The sequence below is a fragment of the Arachis stenosperma genome, chromosome 7 (assembly GCF_014773155.1).
Source record: "Arachis stenosperma cultivar V10309 chromosome 7, arast.V10309.gnm1.PFL2, whole genome shotgun sequence".
In the NCBI taxonomy this organism is placed as follows: Eukaryota; Viridiplantae; Streptophyta; class Magnoliopsida; order Fabales; family Fabaceae; genus Arachis; species Arachis stenosperma.
Window position 1 is genome coordinate 5,636,324 of NC_080383.1, and position 26,410 is coordinate 5,662,733.

General features: G+C 34.8%; 1 protein-coding gene and 1 non-coding gene across 2 annotated transcripts; one reads left to right on the plus strand and one right to left on the minus strand.

Moving 5' to 3' along the window:
* Positions 1–18,579: 18,579 nt before the first annotated feature.
* LOC130939271 (uncharacterized) lies at positions 18,580–20,172 on the minus strand. The gene is made up of 2 exons (XM_057867389.1): positions 19,486–20,172; positions 18,580–19,101 (listed from the first exon to the last, which is right to left on the minus strand). The coding sequence occupies exons 1-2, from the start codon at positions 20,170–20,172 to the stop codon at positions 18,580–18,582; spliced, it is 1,209 nt and encodes a 402-aa protein (XP_057723372.1).
* Positions 20,173–26,085: 5,913 nt separating this feature from the next.
* On the plus strand, positions 26,086–26,189 carry LOC130943080 (small nucleolar RNA R71). The gene has a single exon (XR_009071615.1). It is a non-coding gene; the product is annotated as a small nucleolar RNA R71 (small nucleolar RNA).
* Positions 26,190–26,410: the final 221 nt, after the last annotated feature.

The window sequence follows — 26,410 nt, forward strand, 5'->3', positions numbered from 1 at the left end:
AAATTTATTATTTGTTTATTATAGATTTGATTATTCTAATAATTAATTATTTAATTAAAAATATTCACAGAATTATATTAATAAATTAACAGGATTACAAATTGCTTCGGATACTCTTTTTAAATTAATTGTTAAAATATAGTTATAATATACAAATACAATATGTTGATCTTATAATATTGTAAATTATGAGTAATAATTTTTCCGTTTAATAAATCTTCAATTTATATTTGAATTATTTATATTAGAGTACTTTCTATTATTTATTTTTGTTATGGTACTCTTTTACTATCACAAAGTACCTATCATGTATTTATATTGTTCGGGTAAGCTACTATGCCTTGCACAATAAATTAATGTTAATGAATAAAAAATATTTATATATTTTATTTAATTATTTAAAAATAAAATATTCTATTACTATTTAAAGTATTGTATATTAACATATTTATTTATATATTAAGACATTCTATATTTATTAGAGTTTATTAATATTGCTTTTTATATTAATTTTTAATTTTTATCTAATAAAATTTAATAATTTATATAAATATAATATATTTAATAAACACATAATTATTGTACTCATTTTAAACATATCTCATATTAAATAATTAAATAATTTTTAAATTAACTATAATTAAATTATCCTTATATATATATATAGCCAACCAACTATCTCTTTTTTGTCTGCATGGGACTTCATTTTTTTTTCTATCTTAGTTTGCGTTTTTTTTTTCTTCAACATCTTCTCTTTCTCATAACTCTTCTTCTATATCATTATCATATATTTTGTTCTTTTTTATTCTGTATTTTTGTTTATTTCTCTCAAATTAGTTCTTAGTTTTAACATATTATTTAATTATAAATAATACAATAACTTTTAGTGAATGATATAAAAAATATTTAAAAAATCACAAATTTAAAATTTTAACTCACTAAAATAATAAAATATATTTAAATATATTTAAATTTAAAATACATCATTTCATTACAAATGACACAAAAATAACTAGTCACCAAAAAAAATGACACAAAAATAACTAAACTTCTTATATATATTAATTCAATACCACACAATGAATTCAGTAAACATCGCTTAGGTAAAAGTGACATAGAAAATTTTGATAAATGATACAAAATATCTTAAAAAAATTACAAATCTAACAAAATTTTAACTTACTCAACCAACAACATTCAAATGTGCTTTAGATCCATAAAATATATCAATTTTTTGCAAATGATATAAAAATAATTAGACTTCCTATATACGAGTTTAATACTACTCAATCAATTCAATGATAATAAGAACATATCTTTTAGTTAGAAATACACCAGAATTTTTGGTAAATAATATAATTAAAAAAATTTCTAAAGACTAAAAGTTAAGAAATTTTTTGATAATTTTTAATTGGATAAGAAATTTCATGTGCCACAATTAAAAAAATTCTTCTGTCACAATTAAGAAATTTGGGTACTATTTTTATTTTTTATAATTTTTAATTGGTTAAAAAAAATTTTTGTATCACCGTTAAAAAATTTTATGTGTCAAAATTAAAAAAATTTCGGTTTTGTAGTTCAAAAGTTTCGATGGTATTTTTTTTAATAAATTTTACACAAATTCAAAACTCATCCTCATCATTTTCTTCATCTTCATCATCTTCGACTTTTTCTTTAACTTCTCCTTCTTATTTTATTTTTTTTATAATTTTTTTGTATAATCTTCTTAAAAAGAATAAAAAAAAATCAAATAATAAAAAAAGAAATAAAAACTGATGTGGTAACATAAGGAAAAAGAGGAGGAGAAGTAAAAAAAATGCAACAACAATAATAAGAATAGAAGAATAACTAGGAGGAAAAAACATATAAAAAAAATACATAATAGAAAGAATTGCGTTTCCACGGTGTTGTGCGAATATTTTTTGTTAAATTTTAGTTAATTTGGTTGACAAAGACAATCTATTTATTTAATTGTTTTTATCTATCATTGGGTAATAATAATAATAATGACAATTTATATATATATAATAAGTAGATCAATTATGTGCTATATTTTGTTGCGGTTTACGTTTAAACTCTCCTAAAGCATAAACTGCTATATTCGTAGTTCACACTTAACAAAATTCAACCTCTTAAATCTGCAGTTGGCTGCTGTAGTTTATGAATAGATAGAATCAATTTTTCAATAATGTTAGGGAATCAAGATGGTTCAGCTAAAAACTAGGAAAATGCTTTGGATGAATCCAAAACTTCTACGTGGATGGTGCTTATGATAGATATTAGGATGTTTCTTTTCTTTGTAAATTGGATGGTTTTGAATCTATTTTCTGATTTATCATGTTTTAGGCATTTGGAGAGGGGAGGATGAAGAGACGGAAGCTAATTGAATCAGTTTCCGTGATTCAGGTTGCAATGATACTTAACGTATCTCCTCCTAATTTGAATGTGGTAAAATATTTAATAACCAATATTTTAAATCATAAATAAATAAAACTAATTACTATATTTATAATTAACTAAGTTGTTCTATTCTTGACTTAATTTAAAGTTGGTTTCATATACTTTTCCATATATATATATATATATACCAGTTGAATGCGATAATATTGTACAATGTACAGTCTTATAATTATTATTTTTGTATATCATATTTATTATTGTTATTTTTTTATAATATAAATTATTAATTCCATTAGGTAAAGCAAATTAAACAAAAAATGAATCATAAGTAATAATATATAACAGTAATAAATTATAGAGTAATACTAAGAATACTAGAAAAAAATACTATACAAAAAATATTAAAAAAATATAAATTAAATGTACTTAAAAAAATAATATGCTTGATGAAATATTTTTACGTATATAATTTAAATTTATATTCTTTTTAATAAAAATAATAATATTTTTATATATTGATTTTGTATAAATGAGTATTAAATTAAATAAAATTATAAAATTTTAATAAAGTATATAAACGTTATACAAAATTAGTATATAAAGACACTATTATTTTTATTAAAAAGAATATAAATTGCAATTATATACATAAAAATATTTCATTAAATATATTATTTTGTTCAAGTACGTTTAATTTTTTTAATTCTTTTTATATAGTATTTTTTTAATATTTTTAATATTTTTTATTATATTATAATTTTTTATTATTATTATTACTTGTGATTAGTTTTTTATTTAATTTGATCAATAATTTATATTATAAAAAGATAATAACAATAAACATATATAAAACAACAATTATAAAATTATACAATATTAGCAACAAATTAACCAAAAAATTTTCTATCTTCATATTTTATTTTTGTTAATTTTTTTAGTTTGACATTGTAAATTTATCACTTAACTTAACAATCACGTTTAACTGGGATATATTTTGACTTTATCTGCTTATAAATTGCAATAGCCAACAACAGATTTAAGAGGCTAAATTTTTTTTAGTATAAAATATAAATTACAGTAAGATATGGCTAGATTTTATTGAGTGTAGTGGTCTATACTTTGGAAGAGCTTGAATTTAAGCTGCTTTAAGGATATGGCAGATTACGTAAAAACGAGTAAAATGCTGTAGGGGTATAACGGATTATATAAAACTAGTGTAAGATCCACGCTATGCGCGGGCTAAATGTTGATTCATTATAAAAGTTTTAGTACTTGTCTATTGATATTAATAGTTTTTATTTTTAATTTGAAAAAGATTGTATATAAAAAATTTATTGTACATTTTATAAGATTATTGTATTATATGTTTTTCAGAAGCTTAATAATCTTATAAGTTTTCTAATCTATAGTAGCATATTTCACTTAAATATAAAAATTATTATAACTGTTTATTTAAATAAATGTTATTACACTTTGTTACTGATATACATACCAAAAAATTAAAATTTTACTAAGTGACATTCAATAATCTTATAATTTTAATGTTTTTTTCATTAAAATGAAATTTTTTTAGTATATTTTAACAAATTTTAAGAAAGAAAATAGATTAATGATATGTACCATTAATTCAACATCCATCTCTGATATCCATAAAGAAAGAAAGGAAGAAAATTAATGGTTCAAAATGAGACATTGACATTAATTTCTCCTCAAAGTTCACATAAACAGATATACAAACTTCTTATGAGGAAATAAATTATCACAAAGTAATCACGTATAGTCATAACATTGTTGTACACATATATTGTTAAAGAAAGTCAAAGCAACAACCAAACCTTTTTAAAGAAAAAAAAGCCAAAGCACAACCACACCCTAATAAGGGGGATTGTGTATCTTTCCTAATATAATGTTTTAAAAATCAATGAAAATATTTGCCAACTCTGAGTTGTGAGGGAAATTGTGATCATACTGTTTAGATTTACTTCTACTATAGCACCACCTATGAGGAAAAGCCTTTTATCAATACTTCTATTGTTTAGGTTTCGCTGAAGATACAATCCCACAATTTGATCCATAATGACATCAATACCTGCAGCAATTAAGGCAGTGGCAGCTGAGATAGATGCTTCAATTATTGCACAAATTAATTACAAAATTTAGAGAATAATATACATTTCGCTCTTGTTTCTTCTTTTAATCGTGCAACAGAGTCTTCTGTCTTATAATTGACAATAACATTAGCTCAAAGATCCTCACAGGCAGGTAGTCTTTCTTCTCTGCCTAAAATTCAACGCTAACTATATTGTTTGTTCTAAACTGGTCAATTATGTCCTCTTGAAATGCAAAGCAATTAGAGTTTGTAAACATGTTACTGCCCGAAAGAAAAGGTATTATGTTCACTTAAAAATTTTGGATTATAGTGATAAAAGTAGCTTCACAAAAGAAAGCTCATGCATTTATAAATATGAAAAAGAGAAAGCTATTAGATCACAATTTAATTTCAGATTGAGCAACGTGTTTTCTTTTGTTATCCTTTTTCAAATTTAATTTCAGAATTACACACATGTTCAAGTTAGAACTGAGCATAGAACTTAATTAATCTACATTAGAACAATATCATTAATCGGAATAACATAGAATGCTTTACTTACAATATACTCATTTAAAAATTTTTATTAAAGCAAATCGATAAAGGACCTTAATAAATACCAATATTGTTACCTATTGAAATTTGGAATGCTTTACTTACAATGATAATTATGCAGAAATGAAATAAATCAAGCTGCTTCTATTTAAACTCACACATGCATTTTAACTTGTTAAGTTACAAAGCTTCAATTTTATTTGAACACTACAAAATGGACAACTAAGATCATATTTAGCCATCATCTATGTATATATCTTAAGAAAAATTAAATCAACTTTTCTATCATCACCATCACTGCTATCTAAAATGATGGACAATTTTAAAAAGTGAAACACAGAAGAATTGAAAATTGATGAAGAGAGTTTGTTTGTATTCTATTAATTAGTCCTCTAAAATTAGCATTAATCCATGTAATGATTAAAATATTATACTATGTCAAATCATAATACAATGCTTCTGCAAACTATCCCTGGCTATGATGTCTTTGAAACTATCATAATATAAAACAATTTACTACTAATTACTATCTCGATATATTTTCTTTGAATGCAAAAATTATGTAAGAAAAATTATGCCTACAATCATGTAAGAAATTATTACTTTAGTAGCAAATATATTCTAGAAAAAAAATGTTAAATTGATTATGCAAACATTTCTTCTATATTGAAGGAAATTCTTAGCTTAGGTAGTAGTATTATACCGTGTGAAGTTGAAAACCAAAATTATGAGTAAATTTAGGTAATATATCTACATGAGTTTTTAGAAGGCATATCTCAAGCCCAACCTGACGCAAACCAAATAAATAAAGAAAACTGAACATAGCCAAACAGGGTATCATATTTTAGTTATGAAAGCTAAACTTCTTAGTATAATCTAATTAAACATAATAATACAAAGACCGAACACACTTATTGTGTTGTAGATAAGAGATGAAATTAACTAACATATATAAATATATATATATATATATATATATATATATATATATATGAGGAAATCTGAAAGCTAATGACCTAAACAAATAAATCTTTTCATAATGTAAAAATTGGTGGGGTGACTTTTGCAGATGAGAGATATTCTTACTTTTCAGCAATTTCAAGCAATTCAACTGCAGTTTCAACAACAATAACCAACTCTTGCCAAACCTCAAGTGATGTCATTGGTGTTAGAACACTCCCTACCAAAATTTATTATCAGATCAACTTTGCTATTTGGATTAAATTAAGATCATTCTCTTTCTCAACTTCAATTTCTTTTTCAATTTCCACTATAAAAAAGATACAAACTACTTTCAATCAAAAGTTATTTACTCCCATTTTTCTATAGTTGCCAACTATTTATTTTTCAGTGATCTATAGTTAAAAAGGCCAAAGGATATCCCACTAAAACAAAAAAGCACTAATATGGACCAATGAAGTACTTCATAATTCACAAATTCATCTTTTGAAATGTCTGAAAAATTCTCTCTCCCTCTTACCTGCTAATTCTTGAAGGCACATTCATTTGTAACAGATGACCACCATTATGTCACTAAGAGATAAAAATTTCTGCAAAAATCAGAAAAAAAGAAATAGAAAAAGAGAAGTAGATAAACAAATAATTTTTTAAAAATATTCAAATAAAAATTTTGCGAATTAATTAAAATAGTAAAGTAAACTACAAATTGATCTTCCAAGGAAAGTAAAATCAAAGACCAAACTTCGATTATATAATTTTCTTCTGACTTTTTATTTTTTTGAATAGAGTAGTAAACTACAGATTGATCTTTCATCTAGATATAATTAGTATCAAACAGAAGATATAAATTCTGATCCCATAAAAAAAAGGCAACAACTTGCACTAACCCAATAGCAAAGAAGTATATGGTGGCAAATATTCAGTATAATATATTTTTGTTTAAAGAAAAACACATGTTCCACATAAATGTCTCATGATTCACCACAAAAAATGCATAAAAGTTTGCAACAATGTAACATTTAGGGAGCTCCATATGCAACATAAATGATGAAATGAACAAAAAAAAAAAAAAAACAGGTATAATTGTATCATATTATAATTGAATAACTTCAATTGAAACTTACAATACTTGTTGATGATATTTTTCATAGTCTCTCTCTATCTAAATAGAATACCTATATGACATTAAAAATGAATTTTAAAAAATATAAAAGCCAATGGAATTGATACTTTTTCTGAAATGAAATATGTGAACCACACCTTTAAAAACCAACTTACCTTGTCTAGCTCATACTTAACAATGTTAACTTTTCTAGTTTCAAACAACATACCATGCTAATCCATTTCAACCACCTTTGCCAATTGTAAACTGCCTAGAACTCCAGGGGTCTAGACATATATTGCAGCAATAACAAAAAGTAATGTTAATGTTAAAAACTTATTAGTTTATGCATATTCTCAAGTTTAAAGCACCAAAATTAATATCCCTTTCTTTGATGAATATGATTTTAATGTATTCAATTATTTTAAAAAACTTCTACTTATTCTCTTCTTATTTGCTAAAAATGTAAAATTTGTAAATATTTAAAAGAATGTTTTAAGCATAAAAACACTAAATAAATTTTGGAATACTCAATTGATTTTTGAAAAGTAATAAAAAACATAATAATCTGCTTGGCGTATTTTTCTATCTATTTTATAGAATAACTTTGACCAAATTATTATAAAAATGCATAAGCAAATTATAGGTATTTGAAATTTTAATTTGCATTCTCATAATAACACCCAATTGGTTTTTCTTTAAAAAAATACCGTAAATTTTATCATATATATAATTAATTTTATATACCTTTTCTTAACAAAAAATTCAAATTTTATATAAAAAATTCTAAATTGATAGATATCAAATTAACAATCAGATAGCAAGAACTAAGTTGGGCATAAAATTTAGCTTACTTGTTGATTAATTAGCCTATACACTTGTCAAATACATCTTTAAAGATGACTGCACTGAACAACAAAAACGATAAGCAACAACAAACACGCTAAATCATTTGGTTAAACAAAGATAAAGCCTTCTCCAAATCATCATGGAGTTCCTACAACTCTACCACGTATAAATCTAAAAATAAGAAGCTATTAAATCAAAATTTTAGATTGAACAACAGAAACATGTTAGTCAAACTTTTCTATAATAATTTTAGGATTACACACAGATAGAACAAAGCATGGAATTTTAGGATTACACACAGATAGAACAAAGCACATGGAATGCTTATTAAAGCAAATCAATAAAGGATCTTAAGAAACACCAATATTATTGCTTATTAGAATGCTTTTTTTTTTTTTTGAAAGAAGGAGCTCAACACAAAGTGGAGCGAGGACAAACTAAAATAAAATAAAATACAACGCAGTAAAACAACTAGACCTACTGATCTACCCCTTTGTCATTTCCGGCATTGCCATCAACAACTAAAGGGGTCAGCACCTAACCACTCAGTGTAACTCTGAACAGACAAGTTGATAATCTCCTCAACACCTTTTTCTTTATTCTGAAAAATTCTCCGGTTTCGTTCCAACCAAATGTTCCACATAATGGCACAGAAGCACACCATCCAGCACTTGCGCTCCTCCTTATTAATTGATGCCTCGGTCCAACTCTGAAAATGCTCCTTGACTGTACCCGGGTATATCCATTGCAAACCAACATGAGATATCCAAGCACACCAAACCTGCCAAGAGAAATTACAGCCAAGAAACAGGTGGTAATCATTTTCATTGCATATTTTACATAAGACACATAAAGAATCTTCTTGGCTAACAACCCCGAACTGACGCAATCTCTCCTTTGTATTGACCCTGCCAATCAAGCCAAACTAGACAAATAACTCCACCCTAGGAGGGACAAGGCCTTTCCAAATTGACCTAGTAAAGTTGTAGCTTGAGATATCCTCCGGGGCCATTTCTACCTGCAACACCTGCACAAATGAGTTAGTAGAAAAAATTTCCTTCTTATCATATTTCCACACAACTCTATCCTCTCTCCCAAGTACAAGTTTGACTATGCTCAAGGTGTTGTGAAGCTGGTTCACTAGATCCAACTCCCATTGGAACAGCTCACGCCTCCATTGAAAGTTCCATATCCAAGTTAACCCATCCCAAAACCCACAATCCCCAATCACTGATCCTCTTTGGTTTGAAACAGAGAAAAGCCTTGGATATCGATCCTTTAAAGACCCTCCTATAATCCAGACATCCTCCCAGAACCGAGTACGTCTCCCATCACCCACTTCCATAGCCAATCCAGTAATCATCTTCTGCCTAACTTCTTGATCTTTGAACTGTAGTTGACAAATGTCCTTCCACAGACCCCCTGTCAGGTAGTCTCTGAGAGGATAGAAGCTCATTTGGGTTCAAGTTATTACAAGAGCAAACCACCCTCTTCCACAACGGGCACTCTTCCTCAGAGAACCGCCACCACCACTTAAACAGAAGGGTTGTATTGCGTAACAAAGCATCACCAACTCCCAATCCTCCTAGCCTCTTAGGAGCCTGAACCACTTCCCACTTCACCATGGCCATACCCGAACTCCCATCCTCCCTACTCCAAAAGAATCTTCTTTGTAAAGAAATTAGTTTCTCAGCAACAGCCTTTGGCATCTTATATAGGCTCAAGTAATAAACTGGCAGGCTACTCAACACAGATTTAATAAGCACCAACTTACCAGCTTTGTTGAGCACTTTGGCTTTCCAAAGGCTAAGCTTCTCCTCCACTTTGTCTATTATTGGCTTCCACGTCTTAACCAGTCTTGGGTTCGCGCCTAATAAGATGCCCAGGTATTTAACTGGAAGGGATTCTTGTTTGCAACCTAACACATGACACATACGGCGTACCCACTGCTCATCACAGTTAATAGGGATTAAACTCGACTTCTCAAAATTGATGCTTAAGCCTGACATCAACTCAAAGCACCGAAGTAATCTCTTGTAGTTCTTGATAGTCTCATCTTCAGGAGGGCAGAACAAGATAGTATCGTCAGCGAACTGTAGGTGCGACAACTGAACATGATCTCTTCCAACCAATAGTGGTGATAAGCGGCCATTCCTCACTGCCTCTTCTAACATTCTATGTAAGACATCCACCACAAGTACAAAAAGGAATGGGGATAAAGGATCACCTTGTCGCAGGCCCCTTTCCATCTTGAACGGCTTAGAGGGCGAGCCATTTATCAAAACTGACATTGAGCATGAGCTTACACATTCCATAACCCACGCCCTCCATCTCTGTCCAAATCCCATCTTCTGTAGCACAAGGTCAACAAATTTCCACTTTACTCTGTCATATGCTTTCTGGAAATCTAGCTTTATTATTGCCGCTTTCAACTTTCTCGCTTTGACCCACTGAACCGTCTCACATGCGATAAGCGCCCCATCATGAATCTTTCGACCTTTGACAAATGCGCTCTGCGTCTCACCCACTAACCCAGGCATAACAGCTCTCATCCTCCTCACTAGCATCTTTGAGATAACCTTATACAGACAACCCACCATGCTAATCGGGCGTAAATCTTTGATTTCCTTAGCACCAGTAAACTTAGGAGCCAGTGCCACCCACGTTACATTAGCATTTGCCGGCAGCCTTGAAGATTGGAAAAAACCCAGAACCGCTGTCATGAATTCAGAACCAATTTCTTCCCAACACTTCTTTATAAAGTTCATGTTGTACCCGTCACTTCCTGGTGCCTTGGACGAGTCGCAATCCCACACTGCCTCTCTAACCTCCTCAGGAGTTGGTAGTCTCTCCAAAGCCATAGCATCCTACTCATCAATCCTTACCACTAGTCCGTCTCTAAACCCCACCATCGGAGATTCCTGTTGATGATATAACTCCTTATAGAACTCCCTTATAGCAATCTTAATCCTAGCTTGATTCCTTATCAACCTCCCATTAATGACCAGTGCATCGATTCTATTATTTCTCCTTCTTGCTGAAGCTAAGTTATGGAAATACCTCGTGTTTTTGTCCATGTGTCTCGCATGTCTAGACCTCGACATCTGCTTCCAATGTATTTCTTTTCGCACATACCACTTCTCACAGCAAGTAACTAAGGCCCTCCTTCTAGCTTCCATTGTTCCATCATATGTCCCATTGCTAACCATATCATCAATTTTCTTAATCTCTTCTTCAAACTTAGTGATTTTATTTTCCATGTCACCAAAATTGTCTTTGTGCCATCGTCGCAAAGGGCCCGTCAATGCCTTCAATTTGTCAGTGAATTGTATATCCCCCAACCCTCTCCATTCCTCCTTGACCATCCTTAGAAATCTTTCATGAGTAAACCACGAATCAAGGCTATGGAACGGCTCGGACCATCCCTTATTCTCTTGTCTTCCACTATAATAGGACAGTGGTCTAATAATCCCCGCGGTCCACCTCTCAACTGGGTTCCTGGAAATGCCTCAAGCCAGTCCAGGCTGACCAGGGCCCTGTCAATGCGGCTACAAGAGCAACCTCGAAACCATGTAAACTTCCGGTCAGTAATCGGTAAGTCCACCAGTCCCATATCGTTTATCCAATCCTTAAAATCTTGCGCTGACAAAGACAAGCTATCCGTGCCTCGCCTTTCCTCCCCCTGTGTAATTTCATTAAAATCTCCTAAAAAACAAAAGGGTCCCTGACATAGCCCAGCCACATAGCATAGCTCCTCCCATACAACCAGTTTCTCATCTCTAGCATGTGCACCATAAACCAAGAAGAAAGCACAGTTCATAGAATTTTCTGACAGAACACCTTCAACACACAACCATCTCTCCCCTTTATAACTATTTGTCATTTTAAAAAAATCCTCATCCCACATTAGCAACAACCCACCAGAAGCACCATCAGAACTTACATACTCCCATTCCGCACAACCTCTACCCCAAATTTTCAGAACATCAAATCTCATCACTATCTGTCTTTTGGTTTCTAACAGTCCTAGCATATTCAATCTAAACTTGTTCTTAAGATCTTTCACCATTCTCAACTTTCCGTCCCCCCTTAGCCCCCTAACATTCCATGCACTAATAATCATTTTAAATTTATATGACACACCTCATTGAGGCATTTAGGTCTGCTTCGCCTTGCTTTAGCCTTCTGTTTTGCTAACCTTCTTTTCCGGGCAATTTCTTCATTCTGTTCTTGTAGAATGGCCATTATGTCCTCCTCTTCATTGCATAGCATTGCTCCAGATTCCTTTGCTAGATCCCACGTCTTTTGGTTTTCCCGCATTTGCTCATCCAAGCTTACCCACTCATTGCCGCTATCATCATCAGCATTGCCCTGCCTTTCTTCCTCGTTATGGTCCTCGGTGTCCCCATACCCCTCTCCCTCATTCTGACCCATCAGGTTATTGCCATCAAGGGAAAAAAGACCCAAGCCGTCGTTTGCTATCTCTACATTAGCAACTACCTCCTCTGGTGTAGCCTTCCATTCGCAGCTTCCTTTGGTGAGAGACCTTCAGATAATGTCGCTGAACCTATCTTCTTCTTATCCCTGGTAGCAACACAATCCTCTACACATTTTTGCTTCGCTGTATCTCCCGGAACAACTTCAATTCCATTAGAGATTTCATTAACTATCAACAGGGTTCTTCTACCTTCCTCTTGCTCAGTCCGCGACCCCTTACTCTGTATAGCCGCCGTGTCCCTCCTGAAACCCCCTCCCATCACCACGTTAGCCACTCTCGCTGTCTTAAGCTCTCCATCGGCATTCTTCAGATCCGGCGCTCCACCAGCAACCCTAGCAGCTCCTTCATCCAGGATCACCCGACCAGGCGTTCTTCCTCCACAGCCGCCCTGTACCGTTGCGGTCCCCCTCCTGGTCCAAGCGACGCCACCGCTCTCCATCCTCAGCTGGTACAGCGCCCTCCCCTTCATGGTGTCTGGCGTGCCCCCCGAGCCCAGGAGACATCCCATTCAATCCTGGATTGGTGCCCGACCCGGAGTTTGCCACTGGACCCCTAGCAACCCGCCCCGATTTTTATGCACTTCACCCTCCAGCCCATGATTTCCCTTCACTCCACCCTCCTTACCATGCGGTAGTCCCCTTTGATCCACTTGGCCCATTACCCTTTTGTTGAGGTCATAATTACTATTGGCCCAATTATTGTCTCTCATGCCATGACTTTTTATTAATCCCTTTGCAAGCCCATTAGTATCACCGTTATAATTCCACAGGATTGTAACCTCTGAGTCCGTTTCAAAACTGTCTTCAAATCCCCCAGATTTAGCTAGTCGCTCAGTATTTTCATTAATCGGATGATACGTTAATAAATTAGTTTGATTGGGACTTAAATTGTCATAACTCCATTCGTTCAAAATTGATTCTGAATTTACCATCCTACCCTCATCTTCAACCTCCGTCCTTCGCACTTCCATGGCCACTATCGCTGCTTGATCACCAGAATCCACCAAATCTGATGATTTTGACAATCTTATAGCCACACCATCAGAGATCTTTGTTGTTTCATTATTTGTGAGGACGCCACCATTAACTTCCTGCATATTGTTTTCCGAGTTACATTGCAAGCTATATACTTCCTGTCCCATCTCTTTTACCAGAACGTCGAATCCGCTGGTTCCTAATGTGATATGGATCCATTCATTGATCACATCCATAACACAAGTGTCAATCAGTATACGTCCAACAGAAAAGGAGGAACATGATTCCGTCGCTTTTTCGCACCCAACCACCTCTCCCCATTGGCCACCTATCAACTTGAACGTATCTATCGACCAAACATGTAGCGGAGCCCCAAAGCACTCCAGCCATACCCTTCGAGATTCACTTCTCTCTGATTCGTCCCATCTCCAAACCCTATGAAAAATCTGAAGTAGGCTATTCATTTTGAAAGTGTACGTCTCTTCAGCGTTCAACAGGCTATCAAAAGTCAATAAAACTTTATAAGCTCCCATTTCGCGGACTTGGACAACTTGCGGGAAGTTCTTCACCACCATAGCCTTCAAGGACTCAAAGTCAATAGCCGTCATCGTTCCGCCTATCAGGCTTTTCTGCAGCCAATCCAAGTTTTCTTTTGCCACAGCTACTTCCAGCTTTTTCGTCCACCCGTTCCCATGTGAGTCTTGGAGCTCTTTATCCCTCCTCCCATCTTTGGATCTACTAGCAGGGGGTAATGGCGCCTTTTGACTTTCTCGATGCTGCTGGAGATCTTCACCATTTCGTCTGTCACTACCTACCTGTATCTTTCGCGCGTCCTTAGCATCCGACGATCTTCTGTATTTTGCTTCACCAACAAATACGATCTTACCTCTCAATCTCATACGATTCATTTCTGTTATAGCCTTTAACGCTTCACTTTTTGTAGTGTAACGTATGAACGCAAAGATGTATATTCCATCACCCTTTTGCTTCCGTGATAGATATATATCATTTATGCGCCCAGTCCACCGGAAAAGGTGAAATAGTTCTCTCTTCGAAATGTCCTCCGGCAGATTATCTAAAAAGATCGAGAATGATTCGTTCTCTAGTCGACAAAACTCTTCTCGGTTCCAAACTCTAGGATCCTTGATTTGATTCCTAAAACTACCCTTCTCAGTGTTTCCCACCCACTCTCTCTCACCTCTCCCTCTCATCTCTCCCTTGGATGTTGCTTATCATCTTGCTTATTAGAATGCTTTATGATAACTTTGCAAAAATCTATTAATAGTTGATTCTTTGCGAACTCTAATATGTAATTAATTCATTGCATATGTATACATGTATAAAGAGAAAAAATAACTACTTAGTTGGAGTTTTTTTTTAATTCTTTTAAATTAAGATGTTGCTATTACATATTTACATTCATAAACTGAAATGGTGCAGTGCAGAGGAAATTAAAAAAGAAATACTTTAAGGTAAGTGTCTCTTGAGAGTACGGGGAGTACCACTCTGATTCTCAATTTGGAGAGTAAATGTAATGCAATTATAAAAATGAAACCTATGGAATTGGACAATAATAAAAATGAAACTTCTAATGTATCAATGTTCAAAGAATTGAAAAAGAAGCTCCACATTGTTGATTTAAGAAAGTAATGAACTTATCACAAAAGCAATATCTTCAACAAACAAAAGTTTAATGCCAAATAATGTCTTTTCTCTAATGTTCTCTCCACCAATAAGATTTTTTTTTACTTGAAATTCCTGCCCTCACTCCAGTAGTATATCAGTCTTCACTCTTCTTATTCTATTTATGAGAAGCACAAAATGAATTTGAAAACAAATTTACAGAAAAGTTTAAGAATATCTAGTTAAATTGAACAGGTTCAGCACATTTCAAGAATATCTAGTTTCAATCATTATAGAATGTAAACATTACCTATTGCTCAAACCCACTGGCCTCAAAATCTAATGTCAGTGATTCTAACTTGTCTATGGGTTCTTAAAATCCATCAGTAATCAACTTTTCATCTCCTAGATTTCTATCAACATCCACAACCTATAGATTTCTATCAACATCCAGATAAACAGCAGCATAAAGACAAAAACTGTACTCACGTAAGGAGACTTTCACATAAAAACTCCAAACTGGTTCTTGAATCTACAATATCTGACCCAGACACATAATGTACTCATTAAAAATTGGAAAGATAAAATATAGATTATAATAAAAATTTATACCAAAAAATTAAAAAGAATGAAGAAGAGCTTAATTGACTTCCTACCATGGAGCAGTGGAACTTGAAGCTGTCATTCACCGAAGACTGGATTATAAAGGATTCCTCACCATCCAACAGAATAGCATATGCCTAGTTGGAAGCTTCCTCTCTCGAACGACTTTCTACTTCAGTGGCGGATCCAGCATTAGCAGTGGCCTCCATTACCGCCATTGCCTCATTCCTCCTCCTTTCTTTCTCAATCTAACCTCCTTCTTTCTCCCTCACTGCTCTATTTGCTTTTGCTCTCTTGCATAAAATTCAGAGGCAGCTACAACCAAATAGTTTGCATTATGATAAGTTCCTGTTAGATCTGTTTTTTGAAAATTTATATATTAATTAAAATTTATTTACAAATATCTATTTTATCATGACTCGTTACATTTAGTAGAGAAATTTATTTAATGAGTTTTCAAATACACAACTTTGTAAATAATAGAGTTCTAAGCAACATCATCATCAGCTGCTGGTAATAATTAAAAAAGAAGCACTCCTCAACTTACTTTTCGTTGGAGAAAATTAAAAAAGATGAAGAAGAGCTTTAATTGACTTCCTACCATGGAGCAGTGGAACTTGAAGGTGTCGTTCACCAAAGAATGGATTATAAAGGATTCTTCTCAAGTGATAACAAAATCAAACAACAAAATAAAGAGAGAACTAACCATCCTTCATTTGCAGCATCCACCGGCGAACGAACGGCTGCGATTGTGTTTTGCCGTAGAGGCAGTTCTATGGATCCAACAACGGCTGTATCCTCCATCACCGCCGTCTCCTCATTCCTCTTCTTTTCTCTGTCGATTTAGCATCCTTCTCTGTGACCGTCGTTGTTATTGCCACCCTCTTCTCCTTCTTCCGTCGTGCTTTATTTCTTCACCGAACTTTTGTTTTTCTCTTCTCTGCGGCATCGAAAGAGAAAGCCTGGTGCCAACTACTCCCCTATCAGAACTGGCAACTATCTCTATCTCTCTCTCGTATTCTCTTCTGAAAAATTCCGAAACAAAATCTTTTTTAAATTTGAATTTGAATCAAATCCCGTCCAATTACTTCTTTGGATTGCTAACGGTGAAGTGCCCAACATTGAAAACATAAATAAAGGATAACCACCACCCTGATCAACAATCAAAAGATTTATTAATAATGCACTCATAAGAAACTAAAATTTGACATTAAGTAATGAAAGAAAACAATATATTAGATAAGTTCTCTATTATCTATGCAATCTAATAATTCAATGGGCATATGTAAATAGATGCATTTTCAAATGCAGATCAAGAAAATATCTATTCAACCATTATGGTATCACATAATGAGTTTGAATGATTTTTAATGAACATGAGAAAAAATATAATAACACACCATGCCTTCTTCAGTATTAAACCTGCAAGTTAGATTGTTGAATGTTGAAATTTGTATATGCTATATAAAATTAATTAAGCATATGCTACAGCTTTGACAGTATAGTATCATAGTTGTCGAAAAAATCTACAATTTTATAATACCTTAAAAAAAAGAACAAAAATGAATGCATGTGAAGATGCAACCGAATAAAACAATAGAAGCTGGAATTTACTTTATGTAGACAAATTAATCAAAACAAACTACAAAATCAACAAATCCCATATTGTAAGACATGCTACCTATACATGAAACATATCTGGGAGGGCAATCAACTTGAAACTAATTTGAGAATTCAATATGGATGCAAAAATATGGTAGTTGTTTAAAGAAATTAAACCTTAGCGAGCTTCAAAGGTGTTGTTGGTGCGGGGGAGAGTCTAGTCGCTTCGCCGACATATCGGCGAGGGCTATAATCCAGGATGATCACCCCTGTGGAGTACCGCGAACGGATCGAGCCTCGGTTTCTAGTGTTCCGGTGCCAGAACGGTTGCTGATCTGTGTCGTGAACTTGTTGCCAACTGCTCCTTCTTTATTGACGGCAGCAACACCCTAAATCCTGCCACTGTTCTTTTTCCTTGGAGCTATATCAATATCCACCGTCACCTTTAACTGATTGTTCTTCATCTCTGTTACTCGTCAGAAACAGATTCGGAGCCCATACCGTGGCTTCTTTGTTCTTCGCCAGATGCTCTTGTAACTACAGCATTGACCACCCTCATTCTCTATTTTCTCTGTCAATTATTGCTTTCATCACCGGCAAGTTTCTTCTTCTTCTTCGCCGGTGATATCTATGTATTTTGAACTAATCATATTGATAAAGAGAGAGTGAGCTCAAAAAAGAAAGAAGAGAAGAGAGAGATAAAAAAAGTCAAGAATATAATTGAATTATAAAACCTTTCCAGTAAGCTCTGATATGGAATGCTTATTCAAATTTCATGTTTAAATTCAGATCCTAAGTTCTTCTCCTTATATATGTTTTGAAGTTTTTATTTGACCTTTATTCACTTGTCAAATAATTAAACTGAACACTTGTCAAATACTGAATGTGCCACTTGTCGAATAAAGAATCTACTACTACTCTCTTATTATATACTAGTGTAGTACCCGTGCCATGCACGGACATAATTTATGCATATAATTATGAATTAATTGAAACAAATTAAAAAATAACTGTTGATGACTACATTAATAGAAAATATTTAAAGAAGTGAAGAAGAATATATAATAATTATTTAAAATAATGAAAAGTCATGATTAATAATATTATGTATACGTATTGTTGTTAAATGTTTATATATAATAGGAAGTAATTAATTTATGTGGTTAAAACAGTTTTAAAATAATGATGAGAAATAAATTTGTTTATGTATATATATTTTCACGACGTTTTAAACCAATATGTGAATTGAATAATAAAAAAATGAATGGTTAATCTTATATAATTTTATTAATAATATAATTTAGTAATAAAGTAAGATAAAATTTTAAGATATATTTTGAAAGACTTCTCTGTACACAACATTTATTGTTGTTGAAGTAGATATACATGTGTTATTTTGAATCAACACTCTTAAACCTAGCTTAGATTTAACCCTTGATAAAGCAACATATAGTTGTCCATGTGTAAAAACTGGCTTGGGTAAATACAACCCAACTGTGCTGAGAGTCTGTCCTTGTGACTTGTTAATGGTCATTGCAAATGAGACGACCAATGGAAATTGCCTTCTTTGGAATCTGAAAGGTAACGTTGGATTATTAGGAATCATGTTCATGCGAGGTATTAGAACAACATCTCCTGCTTTATCCCCGGTCAAAATAACACACTCTATTACATGATTACCTAATCTCCTTACCTGTAATCTTGTACCATTGCAAAGTCCATTAAATTGGTCAATATTTCTTAGTAACATAACAGGAACACCTACTTTTAATATAAGTTCATGAGGTGGTAAACCTGAGCAGTTAATTGCATTTAGTACGTCAGGAGTAAATGTATCAAGCTCTGACTCCATGCTACCTTCTTCAACGCACATGGAGTCAGAACTTAGATAAACCTTCTCGTCTGCTTCAATATGCTTCATTATATGATTATTTACCTCGTGCACAACATCTAGTGTAGGAGCAAGAATGGTTCTCTCCTTGAAAAAAGTTGACTGCTTCAAATTAGTAAGTATATCAGGATATACAAACCTAATGATATTGTCAAAGCCATCAGCATTGTCCTTAATTAGAATTTCTTCTGGAATATTGACCTCAGACTCACCATCAATTGAATCTCCTTCAAGACCATCACCAATTCTAAGAAGCCATTGAGCAAATTGTTTGATTTCAATAGAATTAGATTCAGGCACACCAACTGTAAGACGCATATTCTGAGAAAGAGTAATTACTTTGCATGATGACCACAGATAAGATGAGTTAATTGTAGCTTGTACAATATCTTGTCTAGATCCCATAGGTATGACAGGTAGAATTTGTCTAAAGTCACCTCCAAGTACAACTACCTTACCACCAAAGGGTAAGTCTTCATTGTATGATGATGAAGATCTAAGTATGTCTTTTAAAGACTTATCGAGTGCTTCATAACAAATCTTGTTTAGCATCGGAGCCTCATCCCATATAATAAGCTTTGCTTTGCAAATCAACTTAGCAAGCGGAGACCCTTGTTTTATACTACATACAGAATCTTCATGAAGTTCCAAAGGTATCTTAAACCTAGAATGAGCTGTACGACCTTTTGGAAGCAAAAGAGATGCAATTCCACTTGAGGCAACATTAAGAACAATTTCTCCTTTGACACGAATAGCTGCAGAAAGTGCCCTATATAGAAATGTCTTACCTGTTCCACCATAACCATATATGAAGAAAAAACCACCAAGGTTATTATTCACGGCTTCGCTTATTCTATGAAAAGCATTTTGTTGTTCACAGTTCATTTCGGACAACATAACTTCTAATTCGTCCCTTAGGGCAACAATATCAAAAGTTAGCTCGTCAGCTATTATCCGATCATCCAAGCCATCAATGATATCTAAATCAGGGAGGAATACCATTAAACTCTCGAAGTGACCTACCATTAGCTTGCAACATCATCTCAACCTTTGAAGAGTCATATTCAGTAGTTGATCATCACTAAGCTGAATGTCTAAAATCAAGATGAAAAGTTGTTAAGCAATTGACGATGTATTTTAAGATAAAGAATATTATTTAATCCTATAGTGAAATTGATTTAACATGTTGAATGATATACCTGGATTAAGTGTTGAAATTCTATGTGAATGTAACAAATCTTCAGATAATTGTTGGTAGCACTGCTGCCATACCAATTCAGGTCTAGATAGTTATTAGAAATCAACAACACAACAAACAGATTTCGTAAGTAGTTTCCAGACGCCCAAGTGCTTGCTTCTAGAATTGCATCAACAAATTCCTTGTCATCTTGTAGGAGTCCCAAAGCATAGCATGTTTCCTTGAATGAGTTGTATACCACACCATCCACAGTACGTAAATCAGTAAAACTCATGCATCCTCTTTGTATGTTTAACAATATTCTCATGTAATAATCCTCACCGTTACCACGTGGAACATGAGTCAGCCGTCCAATAGAAAAGCCTTGTTTGCGAGGAAACCACATGCATGAATCATCTTTCCATACAAATTTTGTAGGAAATTCGCTGTATGTTAAAGATCTAGCAAAAGGATACTCACGATTAGCCAACATCCAAGCAGCTAACTTAGTAACCTTATGGTGCACGAAATTGTGATCACTACAACTTCGCACAACTAACCAGCAAGTGCACTGGGTCGTCCAAGTAATACCTTACGCGAGTAAGGGTCGATCCCACGGAGATTGGTGGTATGAAGCAAGCTATGGTCATCTTGTAAATCTCAGTCAGGCAGACTCAAATGTATAATGGTGATGAACGAAAATAACATAAAGATAAGGATAGAGATACTTATGTATATCATTGGTGAGAGCTTCAGACAAGCGTATGAAGATGCCTTCCCTTCCGTCTCTCTGCTTTCCTAATGCCTTCATCCAATCCTTCTTACTCCTTTCCATGGCAAGCTTGTGTAGGGTCTCACTGTTGTCAGCAGCTACCTCCCATCCGCGCAGTGAAAGCTAATGCACACACTCTGTCACAGTGCTGCCAATCACCGGTTTGGTTCCCTCCCCTACCGGAATAGAATCACTCTTTTGCGTCTGTCACTAACGCCCAGTAGGTTACAGGTTTGAAGCACGTCACAGTCATTCAATCATTGAATCCTACTCAGAATACCACAGACAAGGTTAGACCTTCCGGATTCTCTTGAATGCTGCCATCAGTTCTTGCCTATACCACGAAGATTCCGGTTAAAGAATCCAAGAGACATTCACTAGAGCCTCGGATGCTTGTAGAACAAGAATGGTTGTCAGTCACCTTGTTCATGGGTGAGAATGGTGATGGGCGTCAATCATCACCTTCATCATGTTGAAGAACAAGTGATATCTTGGATAAAGAACAAGCGGAATTGAATAGAAGAACAATAGTAATTGCATTAATACTCGAGGTACAGCAGAGCTCCACACCTTAATCTATGGTGTGTAGAAACTCCACCGTTGAAAATACATAAGAACAAAAGTGATCATTGGTTTCGGCCCCAGAGAGGGAACCAGAAGAACCAAGATCTGATCTAAGAACTAGATGTCCGAAGATGAAAATACAATAGTAAAAGGTCCTACTTATAGAAAACTAGTACATAGATGAGTAAATGACATAAAAATCCACTTCCGGGCCCACTTGGTGTGTGTTTGGGCTGAGCAATGAAGAATTTCGTGTAGAGACTCTCCTTGGAGTTAAACGCCAGCTTAGTGCCAGTTTGGGCGTTTAACTCCCAATTAGGTGCCAGTTCCGGCGTTTAACGCTGGAATTTCTTGAGGTGACTTTGAACGCCGGTTTGGGCTATCAAATCTTGGGCAAAGTATGGACTATTATATATTGCTGGAAAGCCCAGGATGTCTACTTTCCAATGCCGTTGAGAGCGCGCCAATTGGGCTTCTGTAGCTCCAGAAAATCCACTTCGAGTGCAGGGAGGTCAGAATCCAATAGCATCTGCAGTCCTTTTGAGTCTCTGGATCAGATTTTTGCTCAGGTCCCTCAATTTCAGCCAGAAAATACCTGAAATCACAGAAAAACACACAAACTCATAGTAAAGTCCAGAAAAGTGAATTTTAATTAAAAACTAATAAAAATATACTAAAAACTAACTAGATCATACTAAAAACATACTAAAAACAATGCCAAAAAGCATACAAATTATCCGCTCATCACAACACCAAACTTAAATTGTTGCTTGTCCCCAAGCAACTGAAAATCAAATAAGATAAAAAGAAGAGAATATACTATAGACTCCAAATTATCAATGAAACTAAGCTCCAAATTAGATGAGCGGGACTAGTAGCTTTTTGTCTCCGAACAGTTTTGGCATCTCACTTTATCCTCTGAGGTTCAGAATGATTGGCTTCTTTAGGAACTCAGAATCCAGATAGTGTTATTGATTCTCCTAGTTAAGTATGATGATTCTTGAACACAGCTACTTATTGAGTCTTGGCTGTGGCCCAAAGCACTCTGTCTTCCAGTATTACCACCGGATACATACATGCCACAGACACATAATTGGGTGAACCTTTTCAGATTGTGACTCAGCTTTGCTAAAGTCCCCAATTAGAGGTGTCCAGGGTTCTTAAGCACACTCTTTTTGCCTTGGATCACAACTTTATTTCTTTCTTTTTCTTTCTTTTTCTCTTTCTCCCTTTTTTCGTTTTTCTCCTTCTTTTTCTCCTTTTTTTTTGTATTCACTGCTTTTTCTTGCTTCAAGAATCATTTTTATGATTTTTCAGATCCTCAGTAACATGTCTCCTTTTTCATCATTCTTTCAAGAGCCAACAATTTTAACATTCATGAACCACAAATTCAAAAGACATATGCACTGTTCAAGCATACATTCAGAAAACAAAAGCATTGCCACCACATCAAACTAATTAAGCTAGTTTTAAAGATGAATTTGAAATCCTGTACTTCTTGTTCTTTTGTGATAAAAACAGTTTTCTTTTAAGAAAGGTGATGGATTCATATTCATAGCTTTAAGGCATAGACACTAAGACACTAATGATCATAAGACACAAACATGGATAAACATAAAGCCTAAAATTCGAAAAACAGAAAAATAAAGAACAAGGAGATTAAAGAACGGGTCCACCTTAGTGATGGCGGCTCTTTCTTTCTCTTGAAGATCCTATGGAGTGCTTGAGCTCCTCAATGTCTCTTCCTTGTCTTTGTTGCTCCTCTCTCATGATCCTTTGATCTTCTCCAATTTCATGGAGGAGGATGGCATGTTCTTGGTGCTCCACCCTTAGTTGTCCCATGTTAGAACTTAATTTTCCTAGGGAGGTGTTAATTTGCTCCCAGTAGTCTTGTGGAGGAAAGTGCATCCCTTGAGGTATCTCAGGGATTTCTTGATGAGAGGGGTCTCTTGTTTGCTCCATCTTCTTCTTAGTGATGGGCTTGAGGTCATGCCTTCTCAGTTGAACCGGCTTTGGATGCCATAAATGGTTATGGAAAAACAAAAAGCAATGCTTTTCACACCAAACTTAAAAGGTTTGCTCGTCCTCGAGCAAAAGAAGAAAGAAGAGAGTAGAAGAAGAAGAAATGGGGGAGAGGGAGATGGCTATGTGGTTCGGCCAAAAAGGGGGAGAAGTGGTGGTTTATGAAGGATGGATGTGAGTGGTGAAGAGAAAGAGATGTTGAGGTGATTGGTGAATGGGTGAAGAAGAAGAGAGGGTGGTGGGGTTGGTGGGGATCCTGTGGGGTCCACAGATCCTGTGGTGTCAAGGAAAAGTTATCCCTGCACCAAATGTTGCTCAAAATCACGTTTTGAGCTATTTCTGGCGTTAAACGCCGGGCTGGTGCCCATTCCTGGCGTTTAACGCCAGGTTGTTGCCCTTTACTGGCGTTTAACGCCAGTCTGGTGCCCCTTTCTGGCGTTAAACGCCCAGAATGGTGCCAGACTGGGCGTTAAACGCCCAACAGCTAGCATTACTGGCGTTTGAACGCCAGCTTCTTCTCCTCCAGGGTGTGCTGTTTTTCTTCCTGTTTTTCATTCTGTTTTTGCTTTTTTCATTGTTTTTGTGACTTCTTATGATCATCAACCTACAAAAAAGATAAAATAACAAAAGAAAATAGTTAACTATAAAACATTGGGTTGCCTCCCAACAAGCGCTTCTTTAATGTCATTAGCTTGACAGAGGACTCATGGAGCCTCAGAAATGCTCAGAACCGTGTTGGAACCTCCCAACACCAAACTTAGAGTTTGAATGTGGGGGTTCAACACCAAACTTAGAGTTTGGTTGTGGCCTCCCAACACCAAACTTAGAGTTTGACTGTGGGGGCTCTGCTTGGCTCTGTTTTGAGAGAAGCTCTTCATGCTTCCTCTCTATGATGATAGAGGGATGTCCTTGGGCCTTAAACACCAAGGAATCTTCATTCACTTGAATGATCAACTCTCCTCTATCAACATCAATCACAGCCTTTGCTGTGGCTAGGAAGGGTCTGCCAAGGATGATGGATTCATCCATGCACTTTCCAGTCTCTAGGACTATGAAATCAGTAGGGATGTAATGGTCTTCAATCTTCACCAAAACATTCTCTACAAGTCCACGAGCTTGTTTTCTTGAATTGTCTGCCATCTCCAATGAGATTCTTGCAGCTTGCACCTCAAAAATCCCTACTTTCTCCATTACAGAGAGGGGCATGAGGTTTATACTTGACCCTAAGTCACACAAGGCCTTCTTGAAGGTCATGGTGCCTATGGTACAAGGTATAGAAAACTTCCCAGGATCCTGCCTCTTTTGAGGCAGTTTCTGCCTAGACAAGTCATCCAGTTCTTTGGTGAGCAAAGGTGGTTCATCCTCCCAAGTCTCATTTCCAAATAACTTGTCATTTAGCTTCATGATTGCTTCAAGGTATTTAGCAACTTGCTCTTCAGTGACATACTCATCCTCTTCAGAGGAAGAATACTCATCAGAGCTCATGAATGGCAGAAGTAAGTCCAATGGAATCTCTATGGTCTCATTTTGAGCCTCAGATTCCCATGGTTCCTCATTGGGGAACTCATTGGAGGTTAGTGCACGCCCATTGAGGTCTTCTTCAGTGGCGTTCACTTCCTCTCCTTCCTCTCCAAATTCGGCCATGTTTATGGCTTTGCACTCTCCTTTTGGATTTTCTTCTGTATTGCTTGGGAGAGTACTTGGAGGGAGTTCAGTAACTTTCTTGCTCAGCTGTCCCACTTGTGCCTCCAAATTTCTAATGGAGGACCTTGTTTCATTCATGAAACTTTGAGTGGTTTTAATTAGATCAGAGACCATGGTTGCTAAGTCAGAGGGGTTCTGCTTAGGATTCTCTGTCTGTTGCTGAGAAGATGATGGAAAAGGTTTACCATTGTTAAACCTGTTTCTTCCACCATTATTATTGAAACCTTGTTGAGGTTTCTCTTGATTCTTCCATGAGAGATTTGGGTGATTTCTCCATGAAGAATTATAGGTGTTTCCATAGGGTTCTCCTAGGTAATTCACCTCTTCCATTGAAGGGTTCTCAGGATCATAGGCTCCTTCCTTAGATGAAGCATCCTTAGTACTGCTTGGTGCATTTTGCATTCCAGACAGACTTTGAGAAATCAAATTGACTTGTTGAGTCAATATCTTATTCTGAGCCAAAATGGCGTTCAGAGTGTCAATCTCAAGAACTCCTTTCTTCTGACTAGTCCCATTGTTCACAGGATTCCTTTCAGAAGTGTACATGAATTGGTTATTTGCAACCATTTCAATTAGCTCTTGAGCCTCTGCAGGCGTTTTCTCCAGATGAAGAGATCCTCCGGCAGAGCTATCCAAAGACATCTTGGACAGTTCAGAGAGACCATCATAGAAAATACCTATGATGCTCCATTCAGACAGCATGTCAGAAGGACATTTTCTGATTAATTATTTGTATCTTTCCCAAGCTTCATAGAGGGATTCTCCATCCTTTTGTCTGAAGGTTTGGACTTCCACTCTAAGCTTACTCAATTTTTGAGGTGGAAAGAACTTTGCCAAGAAGGCATTGACTAGCTTTTCCCAAGAGTCCAGGCTTTCTTTAGGTTGAGAGTCCAACCATATTCTAGCTCTGTCTCTTACAGCAAAAGGGAATAGCATCAGTCTATAGACCTCAGGGTTTACCCCATTAGTCTTGACTGTGTCACAGATTTGCAAGAATTCAGCTAAGAACTGATGAGGATCTTCCA